This window comes from Struthio camelus, chromosome 2, assembly GCF_040807025.1.
Source record: "Struthio camelus isolate bStrCam1 chromosome 2, bStrCam1.hap1, whole genome shotgun sequence".
Classification (NCBI taxonomy): domain Eukaryota; kingdom Metazoa; phylum Chordata; class Aves; order Struthioniformes; family Struthionidae; genus Struthio; species Struthio camelus.
In genome coordinates this window covers 37,033,579-37,058,711 of record NC_090943.1, presented here as the reverse complement: position 1 = coordinate 37,058,711, position 25,133 = coordinate 37,033,579, and the positions used below count along the sequence as shown (strand labels likewise).

Genomic DNA, 25,133 nt, shown 5'->3' with positions numbered 1-25,133 from the left:
TTTTGCCTCCTCTTGCATTTGGAGGTTAGACGTGAATTTGGCACGAGGCATGCTGTGGAGCTGATTGGCTAGCAGATCAGATAGATGCCTGTGTCCTGGGTCAGGATCAGCTGTCAGGTGGCTGATCCTAGAGGCTGATCTGGCTGATATAGAGGATGGCCAGGAATGTGGTAGCTTTAGTCATCTGATTTTTGTTTGTTACTGCACGTTTGTACTGCACTCTGTAGTTTCAAATTATTATTCCTTTTGCAGACTGCCATTTAAGACCTTCCCTTTCTGTACGTCTCCTCTTCCACCTGACTGCTGGATGTTAACATCCCCTCTGTGCTGATCCAGCTGTGCTCTAAACTTGATCTATTTAGCAGCTAGAAAGAAACCATAGTTATTTGTGCCATAGTGGGAGGCCAAAATACAGCAAAAAGGTGTCAGTGAGAGGTCTGAAGGCTAGTGACCTCTCATGCCCTGGCAAATCTTCAGGGGCTGGCCAGTCTGGAAAAGATAGGTTGAAGTCTTTCGTTGTTCCTAGCACAATGAAGCCTCAAACGTCATATTTATATCGCAGAGAATTACTACTCTTGTAGTAATAGGATTTATCCTCTTTGATGTCACAGACAAACTTTCTTCTGTAAGTACTTTCCTTCTGTGTGTCTTAGATTTTAAAAACACAAGTAAATGCCTAATGGAAATATTTTCAATGAGTACAGAGCCCCAGGTCCCTGTAAGCTGTTTCCAATTTCTTAAATTCAGATATTCAGTCTGATTTTTTGGAGGTGCTGAACTGATTGAAAATGTCTCAGTAATTTCCCTGCATGACTCAGGGCAGAAACTTGAGCACCATCAGCAACCAGAAATTGGCAGTTTTGGAGTGGGGCTTCTTTTGATGAAACATTTATTTGGTCAGCTTGACTGACTCTAGCCAAATGGCAAGGACCCTAGAGCAGGGGTCTAGAGTGTGTTTTCCTAAGTAGATGACTCGTATGGGAGAAGACCTTTGACTTTTTGCAAATAGCAGTTCTTGTATTCCAGCCTACTCTGGTGCTGAGCACTTTGGCTCTGCCTTAAATATCATGGAGATTTCATCTTGATTTCAGTGGGAATTGTAGTTTTCCTCATTATCATTGCAAATCGGGCCACTTTTCACGGCTCATGGCTACTCGTACAAAGGCCTTGAACGAAAAGGTTGGTTGACCTTCACCTTGACCTTGACCAGATAGGTCATATTGAGGTGCTAGGTGAAGGATGCTGGTTAAGAAGGTCGGCTGAAGACCTTTAAGGTGCGAGTTAAAAACGTGTCCTGCATGCTGACTTTGGTCAGAGAGTACCACTATTTTGTAGTCTGCCCTACTCTTTTATCATTCTGGTGCAGCTGTCATTGCTAGTGCAGAATGTTCCCTCTTACATGAATTGAACAATTATTCATTAATGTACATTTCCAGCTCCTTCCTGCTTGCATTATTCAAATTTTAGTTGAAGTTGGATTTCTTTTGGGAACATGGAGAATTGTCACTGGAGAATTATTTTCTGGTGGCTTTATCTGTCAGATTGTGGGGGTGCTTTTTTCTTTTAGTATATATTGAAGGAATAAAATTTTAAATAATTGAGCAGCCTCTAGGGAGTGTGATCTTAAAGGAAAAAGAGGCTTTTACAGTTTCAAAATTCTCCATATTTGATGTGAATAATAAACTGCTAAAACACAATCTGAAAGGGAAATAGATGTGATAAGGTGATTGCTAAGGTTACTGACCAAGTTAAAGAAACCCATATATTCTTTTCCACGAGGCAGGGAGAAGCAATTCTAAAAACTCTCTCTTGGAGTGACTGTTTGTGTTTTCTCAAATAAAGATATAAGCTGTTTTTCTGTACCATTAGAAGCATGGTATTTCCTGTACTCTTATACTTTGTATTCATTGTTACATCTATCAGTTTTTCTTATAGTCTGTATATTCTTGTTGACGTGGATTCTGTATGTACATTCGGATAGAGAAATTCTTACTTTCTTAGTTCATGAGATTCCGTGCTTTTGATGAAGTCAGAAAAAACTACCTGCTTGTGCATCAGCAGGCTGTGCTGGGTGTCCCAGGTGCATCCTTACAAGACTGGCTCTGCCTCTTCTGCGGCTGGGGGGAAGGTCTGGCATGTGCACAGCCTCCGGGGTCCATCAGTGGGTCTCTGGGCAGCATCACGGATCTGCCCTTCCAGAAGCAGCCAGGAGATTTGTGCAAACAGTAGCTGCTCTGGGGACTTACTTCATCAGGTCTTCTAGAAATGAGCAGGCCTCTAGTCCATTTAATTAGCATGGCAGTGTCTTGACTTGCTGTACGCATTTGGAACAGATTTGTACTGGTTTGTTTCTTGGCAGTGGCTTATGACCTACGGTGATCTTAGTGATATCGGAATCAACCCAGGCATTAAAAATTCTCAGCAGAAGCCCATATAGTAAAGATCAAATCCTGGCATTTGGAGTGTGTAAATAAGCAGTGTGTGAATAGCATCTTCTCTAGAAATAGCTTCTCAGAAGCTATTGGAAAGCCTGTTTCCAGTAATACCAGCAAGCCCATATTTTGTTTCACTGTATATATTTATAGAAAAGTTAGCGCAAACTTACTTAGAAAGGAAACCAAATAATACTACAGTAAGTCTCAGAGCTGAAATGGTGTTCTGAGGCCAGAGATGTGCTTGCAGTTCCTGAAGAAATGCTCCCTGTCCTGGGCTTTGACCTTGGCAAATCCCTTGCATTAAATGCAGCCTATCCCAACAGAGTAGTAGGTGGGAATCTACCGTGGAGAACAAGGCAGGACTGAAGGGTTTTCCCAGCTCGTGCTAAACTGAAGGTTAGTATCGATATTCCACAAGACTGAGCCCCTGTAAGTGTGGCCAGTCAGAGGAGGTGGAATTGATGCAACGGCCTCTTGGGGTCATTAAACACCCTGCATTAATCACAGCCAAATTCTGCTTGAATAGAAAACAGGCGACTATTGCATTAGCCTGGGAACAAAAGATCTGTATTCAGAGCTCTGCCATGGGCTTCCTTACAACCTTGGGCAGTCGCTTAGGCTCTCATCCAACGCCTTTTGAATTCTTTTCCAGTGACTGCAATGGCATTGTGTCGGACTTTTAATCTTTATGTGCTTCTATTTCCTACTCTGGAAATGGAGGTGTTTATAATAACACCTAACTGCCAGGGTGAACAGTAGACTCAGTGGACGTTGGTAGAATGCACTGAGTGCCTTAGACTGCGAGAACGAATCCCACAGTATTTTTGTAGTTATTGGAAGGGAGGTTAATAGGGAACAAGGATTTTTTCCTTTTGATAGTATTGCTTGTTATTTTCCTTTCAGAAGTGTTACACTGTATTCTGCACCTTCTGTCCTGAAATAATCATTTCACTGACTTTGGAAAAGTAACCTGTCGTAAAAGTCAATTGTTTTTAATGCAAATATCCAGGATTGGATGTTTGTTTAGTCAGTGCCTTTCGGACTGCCAGGAAAGCTTTTGCTGAATGCAGACAACTCTCAGATATCCTTGGGTCTTTTGTTTGGGCAGTAGGCGGCTTGTGAAGCCGGTGTAGGGGCAGGTGCTGCGGCGCTACCGTGGGCAGCTGAGGTCCCGTTCAGGCACGGACCGGAGGTGCAGCCCCGGCGGCTCCTCGGGCAGCTGCTGAGGAAGCAGCACAGATGCTTCAGGAGGTGTGTGGTCACCGCTGCGTGCATCCTGGCTGCTGGCATGCAGGTCTAGCTCAGGCCCCCTGCATCTTGCTCTGCTTAGCGTGCTGCCAAGCACACAGAGCACTGGCTCTATAGGAGCTAGATTCGACCTGGGTTTTGTATCTCCTGTTGAGTACCAGCCATACCAGGCCTTGTCTGGCTCCTTTGGAAAAATGTAAGGTGGTATCTGGTCTGGTTCTGTCTCTCAGTATCCATTCTATCTTATTTTTTCTGTTGGTTTTCTATTAGCTTTGGTATCATAATGCCCACTTCCTCTCTGAGGCTGGAGAGATGACTATAATCATTAGTTCATTAATATTTTCATAAGTATTTGATGCCTATATGCAGAAGAATATTGGGAATATTTTTAAATAGAAGAAGTGATAACATTCTGGGATGGAAAGAGCTGTGCTATATACTGTTCTGGGTATATAGATTGTATCTGTAGCTGTGTCTACTGAATGCTATCTTTTGGCCTCCGATTTAAAAAAAACACATTATCTTGATTCTGAGAGATCAGAAGAGATCAGATGTGTGAGAACATAGGCATCTAAAGAGGTCAGTTATTTCAATCTAATTCCAAATTATAATGAAAAAGACTGAATAAATCAGTCTCTGTAAATACAACTCTGTTCATTTAGTTCTTTTGGCCGTTTATAACATTTAAAATGTTAAATCACATTTTTATTTGAATAGGAAAGTCAGCCATGAAAATAATTATGATTTCAAATCCAGATTACCATTTTGGTCTGAATATGCTTGCCCTGCAATGAAGACATGTGTCATCTTGTGCTTTTTGACCTTAATTTTTTAATTAGGGGAAGACATTCTTGGACATGACATGTAAGAACCACAATATACCGGCTGCATATTCCAGGCGTGTTGTGTGCTGTCTCCCAAAACACATCAAAGCATATGAGCAATTAAATAATTTACTCAAGGTAGAGGCTTCTGCTAATACCTGGGATTTATGTTTATCACAACAGCTGCAGTTTTGCATATCTGCTCAGCTTGTTGGCATGCCACACTTCTTGAAAAGAATGAAAAGGAAAGATCTCAGGAGGTTTTTCTTCTTCCCATTTGAATAATCCTATCATACTCGCATCTTTCTTCTAATTATCAATAAGCCTTCCAAAGGGCTCACAGTGTTTTAGTGATTGGAATTAGACTGTTTTAAAGAAAAATGCTGTTCTGCTCCTTCCTGTCCAAAGCAACTTTTTGTGTGTGTATGTGTGTGTTTGTTTTGTTTTTTTTCCGTGTGGGTCAGGATTCTGTAACAGTTTCTAGAAAGGTTATTCCTCCCTTTCTCATTTTGTCAAAGGCACATAAAATCACTATCTTGTGAGTTAGTGTAAAAGCAATCTGATAGTATTCTTATTATTTGGTTTAATTTGCTAATTTATAGCTTCTTACAGGTACTCATTTCATTTTTAGGTTTTCTTTTAAATATCAAAGTTCATGTGTCCCATAATGATTTTGATGTTGTCTGCTTTTATATACATGAGCATGCAGTCTATAAAAGGTGTTGCGCCACCCTTCAGCAAAGCTGGGTGGTGGGCAGATGGAAACCTCTTTGCTCTGTTGACGGCGTATATTTTTAGCAGAGCAAAATATGCATTCTGATATGCAACTTAGAGTTAAGAAGGTCCTCCATTCTTCAATTCTTCATCATATTTTTATGTCTGAAGAACTGTCTTCATGTTTTACATCAATCCAATCAAAAGAGGTCTTGACAGCAGGGGACAAAGGCTGTACTCTATTGTTACTGACACAACTAATTATTGTCGTGCTACAGTCATCTTTTTGATGCAGAATCTGAAAAACCCTTTTACTTCAGTGCCTGTGGCCATATGGTTCTTTGCTTTCCAGGAATCAAAAGATGTTGGAAAAGAATGACAGAAATAATGTTTTTATTTTTTATTTTTAAGGCCTGATCAAAAAATAGAAGATACAGCAGAAACCAATGCTGAAATTCTTGCTCGTCTCACTTCTGCGGTAAGGTCACAGCATCAAAGTTGCTACTGATCCTATTTGAAATATTACTGTGTTTTGTATCCTATCAAATAAAAGACCTAAGTCTCAATGGAGCAGATGTTTGTAATGCAAACTACATTTTTTGTCTCTGAAAGGGGGAAGCTTTACCGGTGTCTTAGTGTGCAGTTCTACAACTATTTAAATAAATAATTTGTAACCCATGCTATCCGTGGCCCAGGGAATTCCAATTTGGATGATCACAGTGATTTTTTTGCCAGCCAGCAAGTCTAGGTTGTGAGTGCTCCTCTCTTTTGTTTTCAGTATTTGGAAAAAAAAGTAGAAAAATAAGGAATGAAGAAAGGGAAATAGAAAAACACAAAATACTTCTTGCAAAATAGTGTATTTTCAAAACCTCACAAAACCACCAGCTTTAAAACATTGTTGGTATCCCTCTAAAGCTTCCTCCCTCAAAACTAGAGCAAGAATGTTGTTTTCATCAGTTAAGAAAAAGGAAGGACTTCACGAATCGACATGCTGAGTTTAAGAACTGAACCTAACTGTTGCTAAATACACTTGAGTAAAATGGTTACCCCTGAGCATGTGAGTAATTGTCACTGAGTTCGTAGTGCTTCACATCTATCTTGCAGGGTCAAACCTTTGAACCACGTCATTAGTGATCCCAACAGCAGGGGACATGGACCTTTTTTTTTTTTTTTTTAATGAGCCATTTTACAGCTGTAAAGAAAAATTAGTCTGTTGCATTTCCAGATGGTCTGAGACCCATCCATTGTCATGGTTGTGTCAAGAAGACTGATCTTTGCTCCTGTGTTTTCTGCTTTTCTACAAAATAGTAATTGGCCTCTGATACCACAGAGACATATTCAAGCTCTTTGCAAAGTTCTTCTAGTCTAACCCTACAGAAACAACCCTAGTCCAGAGCAGAGACCTTCAGATATTAATACCTGCAAATGAACTTGTCCCTCTAAGGAAAGCTGGAATATAATGAGAAAACACTGTCTCCTGCTGTCTAGCACAGTGAGTTTCTATTACTTTTCTAGCAGCCTTTGCCTGCTTTCTGGGAAGAGCTCTGCTCAATAATTGTAAGTCAGGATAGCTAATAATTAGTATGATATGGAACATTTATATTTTAAGCTGCTTAAATCTCCCTTCTTAATCTTCATGTCCATTATTTTTTGAAAATGGAACTAGTAAACTTACAATCAGTTTGGATATACAGAAAAAAAATACACTATGGGTCAAAAACTTTGCCTTATCTTTGCAGCTTTTCTTAGGTCTTTGTTCACTTTTCCAGAAATGCAAGCAGCCCGTCTCACCTCCCTCTGCCCACCCCCAAGGAATTAAAGTGCTTTACTCATTTTAAGTTATTTGTAGTAATTTGTAATAATACTACTATGATGCTGGAAGCGGAATTGTCAATATGCAATCATTGTAAGATCTGACATTATTTATGCTGTGTTTATAACAAATAATGCTCAAAATGCTCAAAAAACTTTTTTAAAAGTAGGAGACAGATTCATAAAACTACTCAGAGTAGTATGCTCTACCCCTTTTTCTCCATACAGTAGTTTGGGATATGAAATACTAAATACTAAAATACTAAGAGTTTATGAAGAACCTTTATCTGTCTAAGGTATTTGAACCCTCACCTTCCTCCGTTAGCAAAGTGCTGGACTCACCAGATAAAAGTTCTCAATTTTTTTTTTTTATTATTTTTTGCTGACAGCTTTAGAATTTGTATTGAAAAAAGAATCATGAAACCTGGAAACCAAATGTGAGTCTTAGCCACAACTGGAAATTTGTTCATACTGTCTTACTTTTTTTGGCTTACTGAACATATATATATATATTTTTTTTTACAGAACCAAACCACTGTTACTTGAAGAATTCATAGTTCAGATATTCTTCAGATACTCTGAAGAGTGGAATTTCAAAACTTCTTTCACTTTTTCAAGAGTGAAAAGCCTTACCTCCAACGCAGCACTAAATCAGTCAGAGATTATATTTGACTCTGTCACAAATTTCTATAGATAGAGGTTCAAAATTGACTGGGCAACAGGGGAAGGCAGCCTACTGATACTACCGTCATCTCTTCCACTTTGCTCTTTACTTTACTGGCAAGGGAATAAAGCATTCTCGGTCAGGTCAGGAGGATGGTCCTGTATCAGATTTTCCTTTTCAGGGGATAGAATTCTCAGATCTGAAAGCCTAAACTGATTGTGAAGATCTAGCCCAAGTAACAATGGAGGAATCTGCCTGCCTCAGATATAAACCACCGTTTTCGTGTCTGAAAGTGCAGGAAAAACTGTAAGCTTGAATGCACATAAGGTCTAATTATATATTTCTGTATCTCTATAAAAGCTTTTGCTGTTGCAAAGGGTGGGACTCACCTCACCTAAATATAAGTGGCCACGTGGCAGACATCTTCATCTGAGCTAGTTTCCCTAGGCACTCTGCATGGTCAGTGAATATCAACAGCCACTTTTAAGATGTTGAATGTATGATCTGTTTTGGATGTCTACTTTAGGGAAAAAGAATCATATCTTAGGCTCCACTGGTGGGGTATTCACTTGCTGTAAAGGGAGTATAGAGTGACTAGCACAGACATAGGCATTCATGCAAGTTTGGTGAATTCCTCCCGCCACGTTTTTTTCTTTACTATAGTCTGACTTTCGTTGTAGACCTTTCTCTTATTACTTATTCCCTATGTTTGTTTGTTCCCAGGTATTTTTTCTTTTATACAGTTACACTTATCACAGATTTTGCAGGGACTGTGAATTCTTAATGATTCAGCCACTCTAGAACTGATTAGTTATGGGAAAAGCACACTTGTTTTTAAACAGTTATGATGGAGATAATCGTGATAGCTGCCGTGAGCAACGCCACGTTAGTAGGGCAGTAGGAAACAACCGCAGAGGTTTTTTTTCTTATCGTGATTTGTACACAATGTATAGAATACGTGTCTTTTAAGAGCAGAGCCCGGTACAAAAGATGAGAAACTAACTTGGTGGGGTTTCTCTCTATTCTGTGATGGAAGAAGCAGAATCTGTCAAAATAACTGAATGTAGCCTATCGAATCATATCCTCCAGTACAAGGAGGCACTGACAATGCTGCCAAACTTAATTTTGTAAAGGCAGCTGACATGCAAGCAGTGTAAAGTGCCATTTGAAATGCATTTACATTGGATAATCTTTTTAGCCATGAATTCTTAAGAAAATGTAATGATCACTTCTGGGTTTGAGGCAGCCTTCCAGCTCGCTTGTCCGGCGAGGAAAGTTCTGAGGGAGCTGGGCTTTTTCAGCCTGCAGAAGAGGCAGCTTTGGGGGAACCTAACTGCAGCCTGGCAGGGCCTACAGGGAGGTTACTGAGGAGCTGGAGCCTGGCTGTTCACAATTGTGCATGACGGGGGCGAGAGGCAACAGACTAAGTTGAAACAAGGGAGATTCGGACTGGGTATTAGGAAAAACTTTCTCTCTACAAGGACACGCTAGCAGCAGGACAGGCTGTCCAGAGGGGTTGCGTCGAGTCTTCATCTTTGGAGGTTTTCAAGACCAGATTGGAGAAAGCCCTGAGCAACCTGGTCTGCTTTTGTAGCTGACCCTGCATTGAGCAGGATGTTGGCTAGAAACATCTTGAGGTCTCTTCCCACCTGAATTATCATATGATCCTATGGAAACAGAACCCCAGTCCCCAGTTTTCACATATGTGTGATCTTTAAGTGTAATAAAACACTTCCAGGCTATTTTGTGGAAAATCTCCACCTCTATTTTTTGAAGCTCGGAAGAATCACCATGTAAATATGCCATTTGTATTTAACGAAGCAGAAACATAGGTGGGCAGCACTGTATATGCATACTGTTGCTGTTTCATATCGCAATAAGAAAACTGAGTAAGATGTGGTAGCATTCTAACACACTTAAAACAGTCTCTTTTAGACTGTTATAATCTTTCTGTGAATACAGTATGGTAAGCCGGCCCTAAACTGTATCAGTTGTGAAATTTGCATTGTTACCCAAAATGGGATACTGCTCAGATAGTGTTTGCTTTGTAGCAGCAAACTCTTTGTATTAACTGATTTTCTTTTCATATTTATTATCTCAATTTATTATGGTAGGCAAGGCTCTTCTTTGAGTGTATATTTCACTTTGAGTCCAGATTATTATCTGCAATGTGATACGCAACTACGGATTTTGTCAAACAGGCAGTAACTGAAATCCTATTAGGAAGAAGCATGATAATGTGTAGCATGGGTGCAGTGAGGAATGAACGTTGTACACAGATTTCCATCGGTGTAATGGTGCATAGGAATTGCCCTGTACAGCAGAGGTGTCAAGTGCATTTGCGCTAAAAAAGACAAAAGCATACAGATGATGAAATCTAGGGGCACCGGGCAAATCCAGGGGGATGTTCAGCAATGTCAATTCTTTGTGATTTGAGTGAATCCTATGAGAGGAGCACAGACAGACAGGATGAAACCCTTTGATGAAGGAACATTTGCTTAATATTAAGCATAGAGAAACATCTTTCTCTCCTGTTTTAATTCAGGAGTTTAGCTCAGATTAAATAATATGCAATCTACGTTCCAGGCACACAATAAAAAATGAGATATTTTACATAACATAAAGTATGGAAAAACAGCCTTATTGTTGTCTGTGATGCTAGCACTGTCTTCCAAGCTTAAAGCAGTCCAGTGAAATGCCACTTCATTAGCAAAAATAATACTGTAAATATAATCCTAGAATGCCACAAATGCTGATTTTTCTCCAGTGTCTGAGAATATGATCTCATACCCTTCTTCCAGCTTTTTCTACAGAATTGCATTTTTTCAATTCGGTTTAATTTGGTTGATTGGTGTGTTTACAACTGTTGCAGAGTATAGTGTCTCATAAGGCTAATCTTGAGAGAATATATTTTTTAAATACTAAAAGGTGAAGATGAGACATCACTGCATTGTTTCTTAGTGTCAGTAGCCTGTGAGAATGGAGCAGGATGGGGGCATGGATATAGATACCCCTTCTTGAGTTTAATGATTGAATCTTGAGAGGGGTCTGAGCAATTTCGCCAAGAAAACTATTGGCGTTGTTATCCAGAAACAACCTGGATTTTTTTTGTAAATGCTACTCTAACTTTGGGTAGCTTGTATGTATTACTGTATTACGGGTGTATTAATCCTTGGAAGTGATTCTATGAATTGTTTTGCCAAAAAAGAACCCTTTTTTTTGCATAGTACTTGCATTTTTTGCTTACATTGGGCATGATTAACAGCTCTTGAGACATGGGAACGAGTGTGCAGGAAGGAAGGAAGTGAAGGTAACGCTGCCAACTTGCACGATTGTACTGGAAACAGGATGACGTTTAGGAAATCTGTGGCACTGCCTTTGTATTTCACTGCTCGGGGTAGCAGAAAACCCTGTCCCTCTCAGTGGGATGGTGTCAAGGAGTAGAAAAGATCCTTGTGCTTTGCAAAGACAGCAAAAACGCTCCCTTGTCCTTTTCCCCAGGGAAAGATGCGAGGATGTATTTACGAGGCCTGGGGTACGATCTCCGTACAGCGTGCTGCGGGGTGGCTGCTGGGCAGCCCGTCGGTGGGTGCTGGAGTTACCGTGGCAGAGAGATGCTCCAGGCAATTTTGTCTTCTCTTAACAACCATTCTAGTCTGTCTCTCTACTCAGACCAATATAATATTATCTATTCATATTTCACTTATTAGAATTTTTCTTCAGAGTTGTGAGAGTGGGATGTTGACAGTCGCTCGTAATTATATTACTTCAGGGACTCTTCATGGGCCAGTGCCTTATTCTCACCTGTATCGCAAGTCCTGTGATTGATGCTTTTTAAATTTCACAAACTCTCAGAACATGGATGTCAAAACTCCTGCTCCAGAATAGCCTTGACCTTCGCATAGGTCTGTTGCTAGTATGCAAAGCAGAAGACTTTGGATGGGGAGATAAAGACCATCCCTAGAAAAGTAGTTGAAATGTCTCACTTTTTTTTTTTTTTGGTTATAATAAAAACAGCCTGCTTTGGGAAAATGGGAGAAACTGGGGGAGATTGGAAGGTGGACGAGAGAGTCGGGGGGGTGGGTAGGGAAGAGGAATGGAAGAACGGTGGCGTATGCAGGGGAGTGCCTGGGGTGCCGCGGGACCAAGGCAGAACACTTGCAACAGCTGCAAGGGGATAGCAGTGAGGAAGTATAAAGCATGAAAATAATGCATAACATAGATTTGTACTGATAGAAATAGGAGCAGACCTGTGGAGAGAAGTGGATGCAGGGCTGAGGTGGCTAAAGAGGTTGTGTCTGATGATGGAGAGAGTATAGGGAAAATACAGAGAATGCAGAAATGCAGACAGGAGGCTGAGGAAGGGAGTTGAGTGGTATGGCAGGGTTGTTTCATCAAAGGCTAGTGAGATAACCTGTAAATCGGAAAGCTCCCACTTCTGCATGTTCATCGCCAGTTAAATTTTGATCCTGAAATACTCAGCTGTGCTCTTAGGAGAGGTTGTTTCCTGCTGAAGACTCCGAAAACCAAATGTCAATTATACACATGAACCTCAGCTAAACCTCAGCATGGCCAACTTGCCTTATCCTGGAGTCACACAATAAATCCAGCAGTAGAGTGTGCTCAGCAGAGGGAAAACAAGCATCTGACATGGAAAGGAAGGAGCTTTAAGTGTGTGCTTGTGAAGGATATATGCCGAGCAAATAAGTTATAGGTCAGGCTACTGAATTGCTCGCTCCCTAAGGAATGCACAGTATTTAAATAAAATTAAAGTTTTTAAAAAATAGTTGTCACAGAATTCCCAGCTGAAAAGGAAATAGGTTTACTGGAAACAGTGAATGTAGTTTCAAAACCAAGCATATGTGTAATTCCATATGCAGCTGACTGCTCTGAATGATTGATAGCCTATATCTTACCAATGCTACATTTTTTTCTGTTTGACTATATATTGGTAACTATAACCATCCTCTCCTTTCCTGATATTTTAGGTACAGAGAGAACTGGCTGCTGTCATTGCCTTGAAAGCAAGAAAGTCAGGTGAGTCAAGCTGGACTTTAGAGAGGTTTTTGTAACATGTTCATTTTTGTCATTTATTGAAGTATTTGATTTTTTCATTGGCATCTTATTAACACTGGGAAGCAAAGAAAGCAGACCTCATTGCTCACTGAGGGCACTGTTTAATGGAGAGTCTGTATACAGCACAATGCAATTACTGTCAAGATTTGCTTTCCCTAGCTTTTCACATCTAATGACCTAGCTGATAAAATCTGAGTGTGTTACAGTTCCAAATGTGAACTTGAGGCTCTTTCTGGCCAGCGTCATCGTTTTCGCTCAGCTTGCACTGTATCAAAGACGCTTATGTGATTATTTGACTTACATGTAACACAAATAAGCTGATGATTTTGATATATTTTTTATGGCCCAGTATTTCATGCCATCTCCGATGTGTTTTAGCTGCCCAGTCAGGTGCGTTGCTGTATGCTAAAATAAAAAAAAAAAAGCAAAAATTTTAATCTAACTAACGTAGGCCTGAAATCTTGTGTTCTCTTTTTCTTTATCAACCTCTGATATTTAAGAACAGGTAATCTCCAGAGGTTCCTTTCAACCTCGACTATTCTGTTGAATATGAATTACGATTATACAACATTTTCCAAGGCTTAGTCCAAGACTGTGGAATGATCACCTGTAGGAATCAGGATCATCAGAAATTTAATTTCTCAGTACAGGGTGTATTTTTCTGACCTTGGTTTGGCTAACCATAAAGGTACAGTGGTGTGTACATGTAAGAGTATAAACAGTGAATCTCTCCCAAAACTTTGCGTTGCTTGTTCCTTTCCTATGATTAGGAAAGTCTGAGTGATTTTTTCTTTCTTTCTTTCTTGGCCAATAGTGCAGTTTTTAGTTGAACATATTGAATAGTTCTGCTTTCAAAATTTTGCATTTCGTAGGGATGTGCATGGGAGAAAATGAGGAGGGCTCACTCGCTCTTTACTCATTAGACCAGTGATCAGTATTTTGCCCTCAGATGTTGGAGGCTTTTGAATCACTTCCTGAATTTATGGTTTCCATACTGCTCTTGAATTCTCTAAGTTCATAAAGGCCAAATTTATGCACGAGGGTGTTCTTTCATGAAGACTTGTTTAGTACATCCGGATGACTGTATGGGCAAGGCTGTTATCAGGGCAGTAAAAGGGAAAGGTGAATGGATAATTGAAAAGCTCTGAGAATACGAGTATTACAGCAAAAGCTGGCAATATGCTGCAAAGACAAGAAACACATGGTTGGGCCAGCTCTGTTGGGATTTATTAACACAACCAGCTGCAGAAGGTGTCTGCATTGCTGCGCTGTGTGGAAGCAGCAGCGCTGGGTTTGCCTGAGCCTGCACAGGAGCTGACCAAACCTGCTGGACCAGAGCTGACTCTGCACAGGTTGGCTCTCTGGTGTCTTCATCTACAGCACAGTTAATCTGCAGCCAGAATTACACCCCTATGGCAAAGTGAGAGTTGAATGTATTTCTGGAGTAAAACAAATGTAGAGTTGACTTAAGTTGTTGGCAGGTTCTCAAAGCCATTGAGGTCTTTGGGAGTGTTTTCATTGACTTCACTGAGCACCTCTTGCGACTTCAGTGATTTTGACAGGAATTGAGATCACAGCTGATGCGCTTTGAGGTATTTGTCTGAACTGTTAATAGAACTGCATGAACATTCCCCCAAATAGGTTATTTTTAATCTGAATTAGCCCCTCATTTCCTTTCGATATGTGGCTACACAAATGGTTGTGTTGGGTGTTGCTGGATCAGGAAATGAGTGGCAGGAGATGAAAGCGGGAAAGGCGGATAGTTCTTGGAATCACCTTTATACCAAGATAATTGTTAGCCAGGTTGAGCAGGTAGAAATATTTCAGTTAAAAATCACACTCTTAAGTAAACACAACTCCTTCTAGAACTCTGAAGTGCCAACCAGCCCTCCCTAATACATTAATGTAAACACAATAACAGCTTAGATTTGAACAAAAGATATCTCTTTAGTCAGTTTAACTAGTGTACACTTGTTCTTGAAATTTGGATTTCTTTATGCCTCATGTTGGACTACTGCATGAAAAATGGCTACATGATCAGGCATAGCTGTAAGGTCTAATTTAACTTAACGGCTTTACTACAGTAGGAGCAGAGTGAATTAGGGTGGTGGAGTACGCTTATTTATTTAATTGCTGATGGTTAAGTTCACAGCATAACAGTTACAGTTAGCAATGAAGCTATGGCATGCCATGTGCCTGGTGAAATGAAGCATATTTCAGAGAAAATACTTATGGAGCTGAAAGCCACAATATCTTCCTAAGATATTGTTCTTCCAGCCTTGTCCAAGACTGTGTATAATTCCAGGAAATAAACCAACAAAGGTCAGACAAAGCATTTATTTTGGCATGAAAGTAGTGGAACATGGCTTTCGGGCCAGCTGCCCTGACGTGCTTCCAGGCTGGTGTGAATGGCGTGGGCGCCTGGCACGCACGCCGTAGCGTTCATGAGAGTGGTGAGTGTGGGCTATAGGCAAGGTTCCTAACCTGAGCAGGACTTGAGTGTAAGGCGTAATCTCTTCATTTACTGAAAGCTTTCCTGGAGATCAGAAGCCCCCAAAACCAAAGCCCTTGAGCAGGAGTTCCTGTAATGTTTTGGTGGTCCGTTGGGTTTTTAAATTATAGTATTTCAAAATATTTCCTCTAGATGTGTGGTTAGTGCTGCCAGTAAGAGCGAAAATGAGTATTTTTGCCTGATTTAAGGACCGTGTAATTTGTTCCTGAATTACTTTAATTTCTGGATCTACCTCTGCCCTCTCTGAGAGACACATTGCAGTGATTTAATTGTACTGATTAAAACTTTAAATATTATTTGTCTAGGACAGTAATAGTAATCACTGGGTTACAATGCAGGAAAATTGCTGTACAAGCACACAAACACCACATCTTCCTCTGCAAGAGGTGAAAAAGGTCAAAGTATTAAGATTTGCTGTGCCTGGAGAGGGGAAACATTGCCTTTGGTTACCTGGGTGAAATAGTTTAGTTTTTTAAATGAAGCTTAGGTACTTAGTAGTAGTTCAGTATATGAAAAGTGGTAATTACAGCTATTTCAATTCTTGGATCAGAATAGCTGTTTCATTTCAGAGGGTTATACGTTGCCTGTATCTAATGACAAAATGCTTTGAAAACCGCGGTAGAGGCATGACCCTTATGTGGGTAGGGCAGTGTATCAAATCCTTGCTAGTACAGGACCTGACTTGATGGAGAACGTCAGAAGATAAAAATTCTCTAGGGTGTGGAGGAGAACGCTTTTCCTCAAGAGATATTCTTTCATTTTTGTTGTGTGTGTGAAGAATATGAGAGGAATATAAAACTGACAGATGGCTGAAGGAAGAATGCAATACCTGAAAAATGAGTAAATTCCTTCTACACAGTGGAGGAAAGCTCCATTTTCATGTTTCAAATGTATGTTGCACATATACCACTCCGATCAGCACGGTGTAAGTAGGTAGATAGGTACCTGAGAGCCCTCTTGCAGAGAGAACTCAGCATTATTAGTTTCTTTGAAAACGAAATAAAACTAAAAATGTAGAAAACAGTAAAATTAATGCCTGCAATCCTGAAGCTTTGATAGACCTCAGTAACACTGTTGACTGGAAAGCACATTTATATTTCATTAAAATAAAATGCTCGTGATAACGCTGGCCTAAGAGAGGAAAATAAGCTTGTGCACTTCTCTGTGGTATATAAAAATGCATTAAAATTGTTCTCACTTACTCTTAGAAATAAATAGATTAAATTCTGTCTTCCTTGGATTGGTGAAAGGTCTTGGGGAGGCGAGTAACTGGAGCAGAATATAACTTTGTTTTTACTTGTAGAGTCTTGGCATTAGAATTGTTCTGTTTATTTATGCCTTGCTGGTTTCTGATAGCTGCCACAAATCTACCAGTTGCTTTGTACCGGTAACGGAGATGAAGCCTCTGTTCTGAAGGTTTACAAGGGTTGGCACGTATCGCAGTGGCTTGTCAGGGCTCATGTCGTGCTTCTCCTGAGTTACAGGTGGTAGCTAAAACAAGGATAACATCCAGCAGACAACCGAAGGCTGGAGGCACAGCTGTGCAGGTACACCTGGACCAGTCGGGGTTTGTCAGGGCGCTGCTCTGAGCTACCGTGAATCCTGCCGTGAGGTTCACAGACTGCTTTTCTGTCTGTGAACCTGGTAGCGCTCCGTGGTGTTATCCAGCAAATTCCTTTAACTTTATATCTAAAGGAATGCATATGACTTTATTCACATAAAGAAGTATTTGCAAAAGCGTGACCCTCGTCCTTGTGTTTCTGAGTACCAAGACCAATTCAGACGCTTAAGGAGAAGGAGAGCGAGGACGTGGTAGAGGCGAGGTACCAAGGAGGGGACTGCAGCATCTCCCAGGTGTTGCAGGAGCTGTGGCAGGGCTGTGGGTGCTGCTCCCTTCCCCTGGGTTTATTTATGCTCTCTGTTAGGAATGTGGTTCAGGTTTCCATAACATAGTTCTGTACTTTTTGGTTATAATTTTATTAAATTGACAAGCTGTATTGATTTAAAAAAAAAAAAAAAAACAGGTCACTTGCACTTTATTCATAGTAATATGACTTTTGCAATGCACTAACCTTATACTAGAGGTCTTCTGGGTCACTTGTCCCCTGTCCTAGCTTCTATCTGTGCATATCCACACTTCCTCCCCCTCCTTTCCTTTTGTATTGTTTCTGTCAGGACTTAAGAGGCAGTGAGTATTTTTATTTGAGGGCAGAAGATGCAGTATGAAGCAGTCACTGGGCTTGAGCTTTGCCAATATGAATGAGAAGTAAGCTGTGAACAGCTCTTCTTTTTTCAAGCTGCTTTGCCACCTGTAGAGCGCCGCTGTCGGAGCTGATTTCGTGACTGTACTTTAATACACTCCAGGCAATGTCAGCCTGGTTAAAGACCTGAGAACAGCCAGGCTGGGTCAGCTTCCACCTTACGGCAGGTGGTGAGTTGTGGATGCTTCGAGTGGAGAAACGGAGCAAGTACAAACAATCCTCCTTTGGATGGACACGCTCAGCTTATACTGGTGTGTGGCAGAGGGATTTTGCTATACCCATGCTGCTGTGTTGGGTAGCCCTTGGTGGGCCTTTCTTCTATTAATTTGTCTAATTGCTTTTTGCACCCCCTTATATTCCTAGCCTTCATCCTGTGTTGTGGTTGTGAGTTCATGTGTGTGGTATCTGAAGACAAATTTTTTTCTTGCCTGTTTTAAATACATTCTCTGCTGCTTTCACTGCTTGGTGATATGTAACTCTTGGGTTGTGGAAAATGGTTAATAATCAATACCCAGATTCATGATTTTGTAAACCTCTATCTCACCTACGGGAGCTGTCTCATTTCCAGGCTAAAGCGCTAGTCATTCCTCATACAGAGTCCCTGCCATTAAATCTGATCATCCTTGCCGCATCTCCCAGCTCTGCTACGTTATTTTTAAGACAGTGCAGCCAGGAGATCATGCAGTATTCAACATGTGGAAGTACCCCAGCTCATGCAGTAGTATTATGATATTTTCTGTGTTTTCTGTTTTATAACATTTCCAGTAATTACTAACCCACCTCTCTTTTTTAAAACTATTTATCTTTTTGATGTGGGCTGAGTGTTGAGCTAATATGTCGGAAGACTATCTACATTTACTCTAAACTGTTCTGAACTGTAAGTTGGAGCTGGTTATTGTCTACATATAGTTAGGTCTGATTTTTCTTATGTGCATTATTTTGCATTTATCAGTATTGGATTTTATATAGTTTTTTGTTCCAGCAGTTCTTCCTAGATGTCTTTAGATTTGACTCTCCTGGGTGGCCTTTGCATCACTGAAATCTTGTGTGTTTGTGTGTAGCTTTAGAGCAGAGCAGAGCAGATCTAAAAGCTTGCTGTTTCCACAAGAGGTGCTGCTGACCCTGGGAGCGCCCCCTCGCTGCTTTCCTTGCGCTGGCTCTGGTGTGAAAAGTTTAAACTGTGCGAGTTTAGCATGCTAAACTGTCTCTGGGGCTGAGACATGCTGCAGCCAACTCAAAGTTGGGGTGGCGGGTTCATATCACTGGACTGACTAGCAAGGATGCAGTCTGAGTTTGCTAAGCTGATGAAACAGCTGCCAGAAGGGTCTTACTCCCCCTCCTCCTTCCATCCGTCCATCTCTTTTTCCCAAGTAGCACAGATCCTTATAGGACTCACTTGTAAGTTCCCTCTGTAATAATTAGCAAAAAACTTTGTGAATTGGTGCTATATAAAGGTCCTATGCTAAGTTAACAGTCTTATTTACTTGTAGAGCAGAGTTGTTACATAATGAATTTGAATTAGATTTATACACCCACTTCAAAAATGAGGTTATAAGAAATCAGCCAAAATACATGATTAAAGACTATTAAATAGTGGAGAAATTCAATATTGTGTTTAAATCTGGAACATATTAAGTACCCTTTGAATGTACAGCTCTTGTACGCTAGTAAATGTGCACTGCCTCTGGTGTGAACTGTGCACAGCTTATTATTGCTTAGTTTATGCAACTGAAAACCTTTAGGGACTGAAAGAACGTGTTCCACTTTACAAAGTGGGAGTCATATGCCACAGAGGTGTGGATATTCGCCTGTGGAAACACTGAGAAAGTTTGAAAGTTGAGTAAAGGTTAACATACAATGTCAATATCTGTAAGATCTTCCTGCTATGTCCCCTTATGCCTCTTTTCAGCGGGTTGATTTACTTGACATACGTACGACCTTATTTCACTACAATGTCCAACTTCTCCAAGCATCAGGTACTTGAAAGTAAGGGTCAGCCTTACTAAAATGTGTGGAATAAGACAGAGTTCTTTCATGAGTGTTAATACTAGCATTCATCCTGGAGAAATAGCCACCCAAAGGCATAGGGGTGTCACGCATGAGGTAGGTCGCAGTAATATTGAATCACAGTAGCCCTCCAGGTCTGTTATACTTTTTCCTTTCTCAGAAGCTTTGCCAAACTGTGGTTCAAAATGAAAGTTCTACTTAAAAATATAGCCAGTAATAATTAAAAGTTGCATTGTGCTTTTAAGGATTTTGTGCCTTAAAGCAAGAGAAGTAGTCATGTTGGCTTCTCTAACTTACCCTTTCTAAGAATTTTGTTTCTTATTGAACGCTCACCCCTAGTGATCAATGCCTTGCCTCATCCTTGGGGTTTCTGGTGCTGATCCTTGGATCAGGCGTGCCAGCAAACCTGCAGCACTTCGCAAAGATGGGAGCAGACTCCCTCCAGCATCAGGGGATGGAGCTCTGGGCTTGTGCAGTGAGGAGCGGCAAGAAGTGATGCTCTGTGCCATGGCCTGTTTTGTGCCCACCCTGGGCAATGCTATCGATGAGAAGTGCCCTGGACAATGTCAGTGTACAGGCTCTGCATTCGTGCTCACTGGCCTTTGTCTATTCAGCAGTTTACGTAAATCAGGATGAATTCTGAGCCTTGGAAAGAAAAATAAGAGCTCCGGAGAGCTCTCTGTTGGAGTTACGCTGAGAGAGATTTTGGCAGTTCATTGTCTGTTTTTTGCAGTTATTCAGAACTTCTGGCATAGATCTTTCTGCACAATTTATAAGGTACTTGCATCTCAGAAATGAGCCATGCAAAATAACTGTATAGATGACGTGTTTTGTGCCTACACAAAAATGGATTGCATTGTGAGGTCAAAAAGACAGGAGCTGTGCAAAAATCGGTTCCCAGGTGAATGTTTTGTTTTCAGTGAATGGGGGGAGGCATTTACAGAGAGTTCACAGAATATATTTATTCAGAGTCCTCTTTGTTTCCTGCTCCTTTCCTGGCCATGCCCATAGGATGTTTCCCTGGAATAGAGAGCAGAGTTTTGCTTCGCACCAGCCCACTCAGGCACCTTCCTTTAGTGATTGGCCTGTACCTCCATGTTTGAACAGTTCCCAGCTCTCCATGCCTGCTCATCATGTAACGATCTTTTCTCCACCCTTCCAACATACAGCTGTTGGGTGACATGGTTAGAGATGCATTCACTGCTGCTCAGTTTTTTATTTTTAAATATCTTGCACGTGAGAATGAATGTCTGAAAGCATGGATAAAAGATAAAGCTTTGTGTACTCAGCCATTGAATAGTTTTCTGCACAAGCTGCTATTGCTATGAAGAATATTACTCTTTTCCATTTTTGTAATAATCCTATATTGTTTGCAACTGATCTGCCATTTTTTTTCTCCTTGATGAAAAATGGTATGATTTCATATTTTGCCTACCTCGTTTATCCAGAGGTGTTTTACAAATTGTGTTCTTCTAATGCTCCACCGTCTTGGATGAAATATGACCTTCAAACTCAAATGAAAGGGTTCAGTCCGGCTAAATAAAATGAAGAGAACTTGCAGCCAAGAACAGTTGTATTAGGAACGTGAAAAGAATAGCAGCAAAGCCTTTTGGCTGTAATATGGATGAGCTGGAAAATATTGGCTACTCATCAGTATGCTCATTCTTTAATTTACGATGGTGATACAATGCAGACAGTTCTGAGTCTCATTTAAACTGAGGTTTGTCCTTCTTGTGGTCATCTGGATGCAGTGAAAAGGAACAGCGCCTTAATGATGAGTGGATCCCAGAGACCAAATCTACATCTGTTAGCCTCCTTTCTCACCACACTGGCTTTGCTCTGTTTAGATTTCAGATTCCTACCCTTACTGTTATCTGTTCCTTTTGATAAACCCTGCAATGAGAGGAAATGTTTTTGCATAATTTTCAGGAGTCCTGTTTCCTATTCGAGATCTGAGAAGTGGCTTCCAGCACTAAGACCCTTGGGAACTTATTTTTCTGTGTGGAAGCTAGACGAGCATAATGAGCACCCTCTGTACAAATTCAATATTAGTTCTACACCTAAGGTCAAGCAAAAGTTAATGACCATTTTTTACGTAACAAATATGAAACTGACATTGCATTTCATACCCCTGTCATTTTAAAAGAAAATAAAGTGCTGGAGTTGATATTAAATTGAATTAAATTAAACCATAGAGCATAAATATCAAGAACACCCATATTAGTGCTGGAGAGAAACTGCCACCATTGTCACGTGTGGAATAGTTTGCTCCCCAGTTTACAAGTAAGCACCTCTACTCTAGCCCATGCTTGCTGTGCGCTCCTAAATACAGAGGTGCTGAACAATGCTATGAGCAGGAGTCTCTCTCCAATAATTTTTGCATTTTCTTTGTTTCTTTAATTAGCTGATTTACTCAGCTGATTGCACAGCTGTCTGGGCAACACCTCCCCAAGGGCCTGCCAACTGTTTCAGAGATATGTAGGGGTACTCAGTGAAGGGAAATCTGTACAATAATTTGCATATATATATATGCAGAAATAGTGGGAAAGAATGAGGAAGCTCAAAGGCAATTTTTGTGTTGCTAATAAAAGGAAACATGTTAAGGACGAGCCTAAAAAGCTGTCTCTTTTCAGTAGTTCCTGGGAAAAGATTATAATTTCATGGTAAATAAGGAACCAATTCTCCGTTTGAGGGTTTTTCTTATATATAGCTTTTCAGAGGTATTCGCGCTTGTTGTTTTCTCCTTTTATTTGGAAATAGGAGTGGAAAAATATAGAAGTATGCAGGGGGAACCTGGTCTGGCTTAAAACGGTCCCCAAATCTGACATTTGTATAGCGTTTAATCTTTGCTCATCTTCCTTTCCGTTGCTCGGCCCTACTCCCTTACATAAGTATCTGACATTCAGTTTCCCCAGTAGTATCAATATGAGCTATTCATTTTTTCCACTCTGATAAATTAATAGGCATCAGCAAACATTATGACACTGTCAGACAGCTCAGAGCTGCCATAGTAACCAGCCTCTCTGGAGCTCCCCGAATACCCTCCACAAAGAATAACAAGGGCTATCACAAGTCCCATTGTTGAAACTAATAATAAAGTTTTCAAAAATCATGAAATTGGCTTAGCATCGTGTGATTTTAAAAAATGCTTTTGCTGTTGTTTATTTCTTACAAGGTTCATCCCAGAAACTTCCTTTTGAAAAACAGAAAGGAAACAAAGGTGCCTCTCTTGAAAAGGCTGGTGACAGTCAACTAGTATGGATGGAGAATTTCCGTGCAGATTCCTGAGGTCTTTTCAACAGTGAGGGTCTGACAGGGGCAGAGCAGCAGCCTACAGCCACCCAGCAGGGACGAGGCAGTGAGACTGTTGGCTTGTCAGATAAAGCAAAATTCTAATACGCGGTAGTGCCTTCGCCGCTGCCAAGGGGTTGTGAGCCTCCCACCTCCCACCTGCGGAGGGCACGTAGGGGCCCTTTGCTCGCTGGCGAAAAAAAAAAAATTTTTTTTTTTTTTGATCAGGCGGTAGTGAAAGGATTGAGATCTTACAGAGAGCAACGTAATTTGCTGTTCTAAGACGTGAGCAGGTTGAAGAGCCACAATAAACGATAAATGAACATCCTTAGCGCACAGCACAGCGCGACCCGAGGAGCGTAGCCCAGGGGTTGCTGGAGCTCTGTACGGCCAGGCGAGCGCTGCCCCCCAGCAGCCCTCACGGCCTCCTGTTTATCCAGGTGCCGGCTACGCCACGCTGTTCAGCAGCAAAATGGTTAACTGTGGTGGCAATCCCTCTCTCAAACGTTTAAATAATGAGCTTTCAAAGTTAACACCCTATTAAGCCAAAGGGAGGAAGTTCACACCTCTGCTGGTGTTATTGTTCTGGTCTGGCGGGCTGCAGAAGCCCAGGGACGATAGCGGGCTGGTTTGTGTTGGGAAGGTTATCTTTGGAGCCAGAAGGGGTAGAAAGAAGAAACTTCATTTATATAAAAAGGAAGACAGCCGAGCTGCTGCACAATGCAGCCGAGCCTCTGGGAAGGTTGCGAAGCTGCGGCTTCCACGAGTTGTTTTATGCGTGGCTTTTTCACGAGTCCTTTCCACTTTCACTTAGGTAAAAGATTCTGACATTTTGAATAGAAAAAAAAAAGTGTTAAAAATGAAACAGCACGCGTTGTATTATGGGATTTTTAAAATCTTTTTCATCAGACGTCATTAATTCACCTTCACGTTTGGGAGCGTACGGACCGGTGTGTCACGGGGGCACACGAGTAACCCTGAAGCCACCTCACCTTGACTAGGCAGGACACGTCGCAGGTGCTGCGTGCTGCAGGAGGCCGTGGCCCTCGCTACGTACCGTCTGTCTTGCTGAAGCGAGCCTTTTGCCGTGCCTAGAGCACTGTGCGCCGCAGAGGAAGATGAACCCCGCCGCTGTCTTACAGCTACTTGTAACTTTTGTCACGTGGCAGTAAAAACAGGGCTGCGCTGTAGTCAGTAGTGTTGACACAAAGAACATGCTCGGTTTTGGTTTCAGTGGTGGTTCCATTCCCTTTCCTGTCAGACCCCCTTATGAGAGCTGATTTTGCTGACAAAGCTGGTAGAAAATGTTTTATTTCTTTACTTGTTTCTTTGTTATTTTTCTGCCTGTTTAATGAGCTTAAACTACTTTCTCCTGCCCCTGCCCGAAACTTGGTTCCACAAATTGAAAACAAAATCTTAACACTAGGCAGAAAGCCCTTTCTTGAGCGAGATCTTATGATTTCTTACTCCCTAAATTGCAACTCTGCGTTGATTCCCCTGGCTGACTGGTGCAACTAGGCAGAGAAGAGGTTATAACGAAGACGTTGAATCAGCCTCGGTTTCGGCCACATGAATACACGTGACTATTGTGCGTATTCCATTAGGGTTAAAATGCATGATTTCTCCCTGTAACAAAGACCAGAAGAAATTAAACAAACTGTACTCGTAAAAGTGATAATCCCTTTGCATATAAATACTCAACCTCCCTCCTAGAAGGATTCTCTTCTCCAAGATCAGTGTTATACAAAAATCTTCCAGCAAAATCCCAGCTCTGGCCCACAGGGGAGCAAGGAAATTAGATCAGATGATGGCCCTTATGATCCTTAAGTGACCATTAAAAATCAACATCCTGAATTCCCTAAGCTAATTTGCAAATGGACACATTTGAATTGCACTTTAGCAAGCTAATGCACGTTTTATGTCTTCACTTTCTTTCATTCATGGTGACCTATTTTGTAGGTCAAAGGAGGAGAAATGCTGCAGATAAAAAAGGGAATTTGCTTGTATTCTTTTTTATCTGTGGTCTCAAGTCTGGCTCCACACATAGCGTTGAATAGACACATGCATGGGTCAGGGTAAACCAACCAGCTTTGCCTTTCTCTGCTGTTGCTGCTTGGTAAGAAATGCTGGAATGTTTGTGTCACAAGGAGAAAAGCAGGGTTTATGCCAGCTGAGAAGGAAGCGTTTGGCCAAGCTCCAAAGTTCACAAGTTTTTCTGTGTACATTTTACAATTTTAGGGAACTGTCCCAAAATCAACACTTGCCTGGGAAATACTTTCCCATCCCACC

The 25,133-nt window shown here is 41.1% G+C and overlaps 1 protein-coding gene across 1 annotated transcript in view; it reads left to right on the top strand.

Moving 5' to 3' along the window:
- The window catches only part of RAPGEF5 (Rap guanine nucleotide exchange factor 5), a 167,539-nt gene that overhangs the window by 34,128 nt on the left and 108,278 nt on the right, over window positions 1-25,133 (top strand). Inside the window, exons 6-7 of the mRNA XM_068935069.1 lie at window positions 5,633-5,699; window positions 12,686-12,734. Coding sequence (XP_068791170.1) covers window positions 5,633-5,699; window positions 12,686-12,734 — 116 coding nt within the window. The remainder of the gene's footprint in view (window positions 1-5,632; window positions 5,700-12,685; window positions 12,735-25,133) is intronic.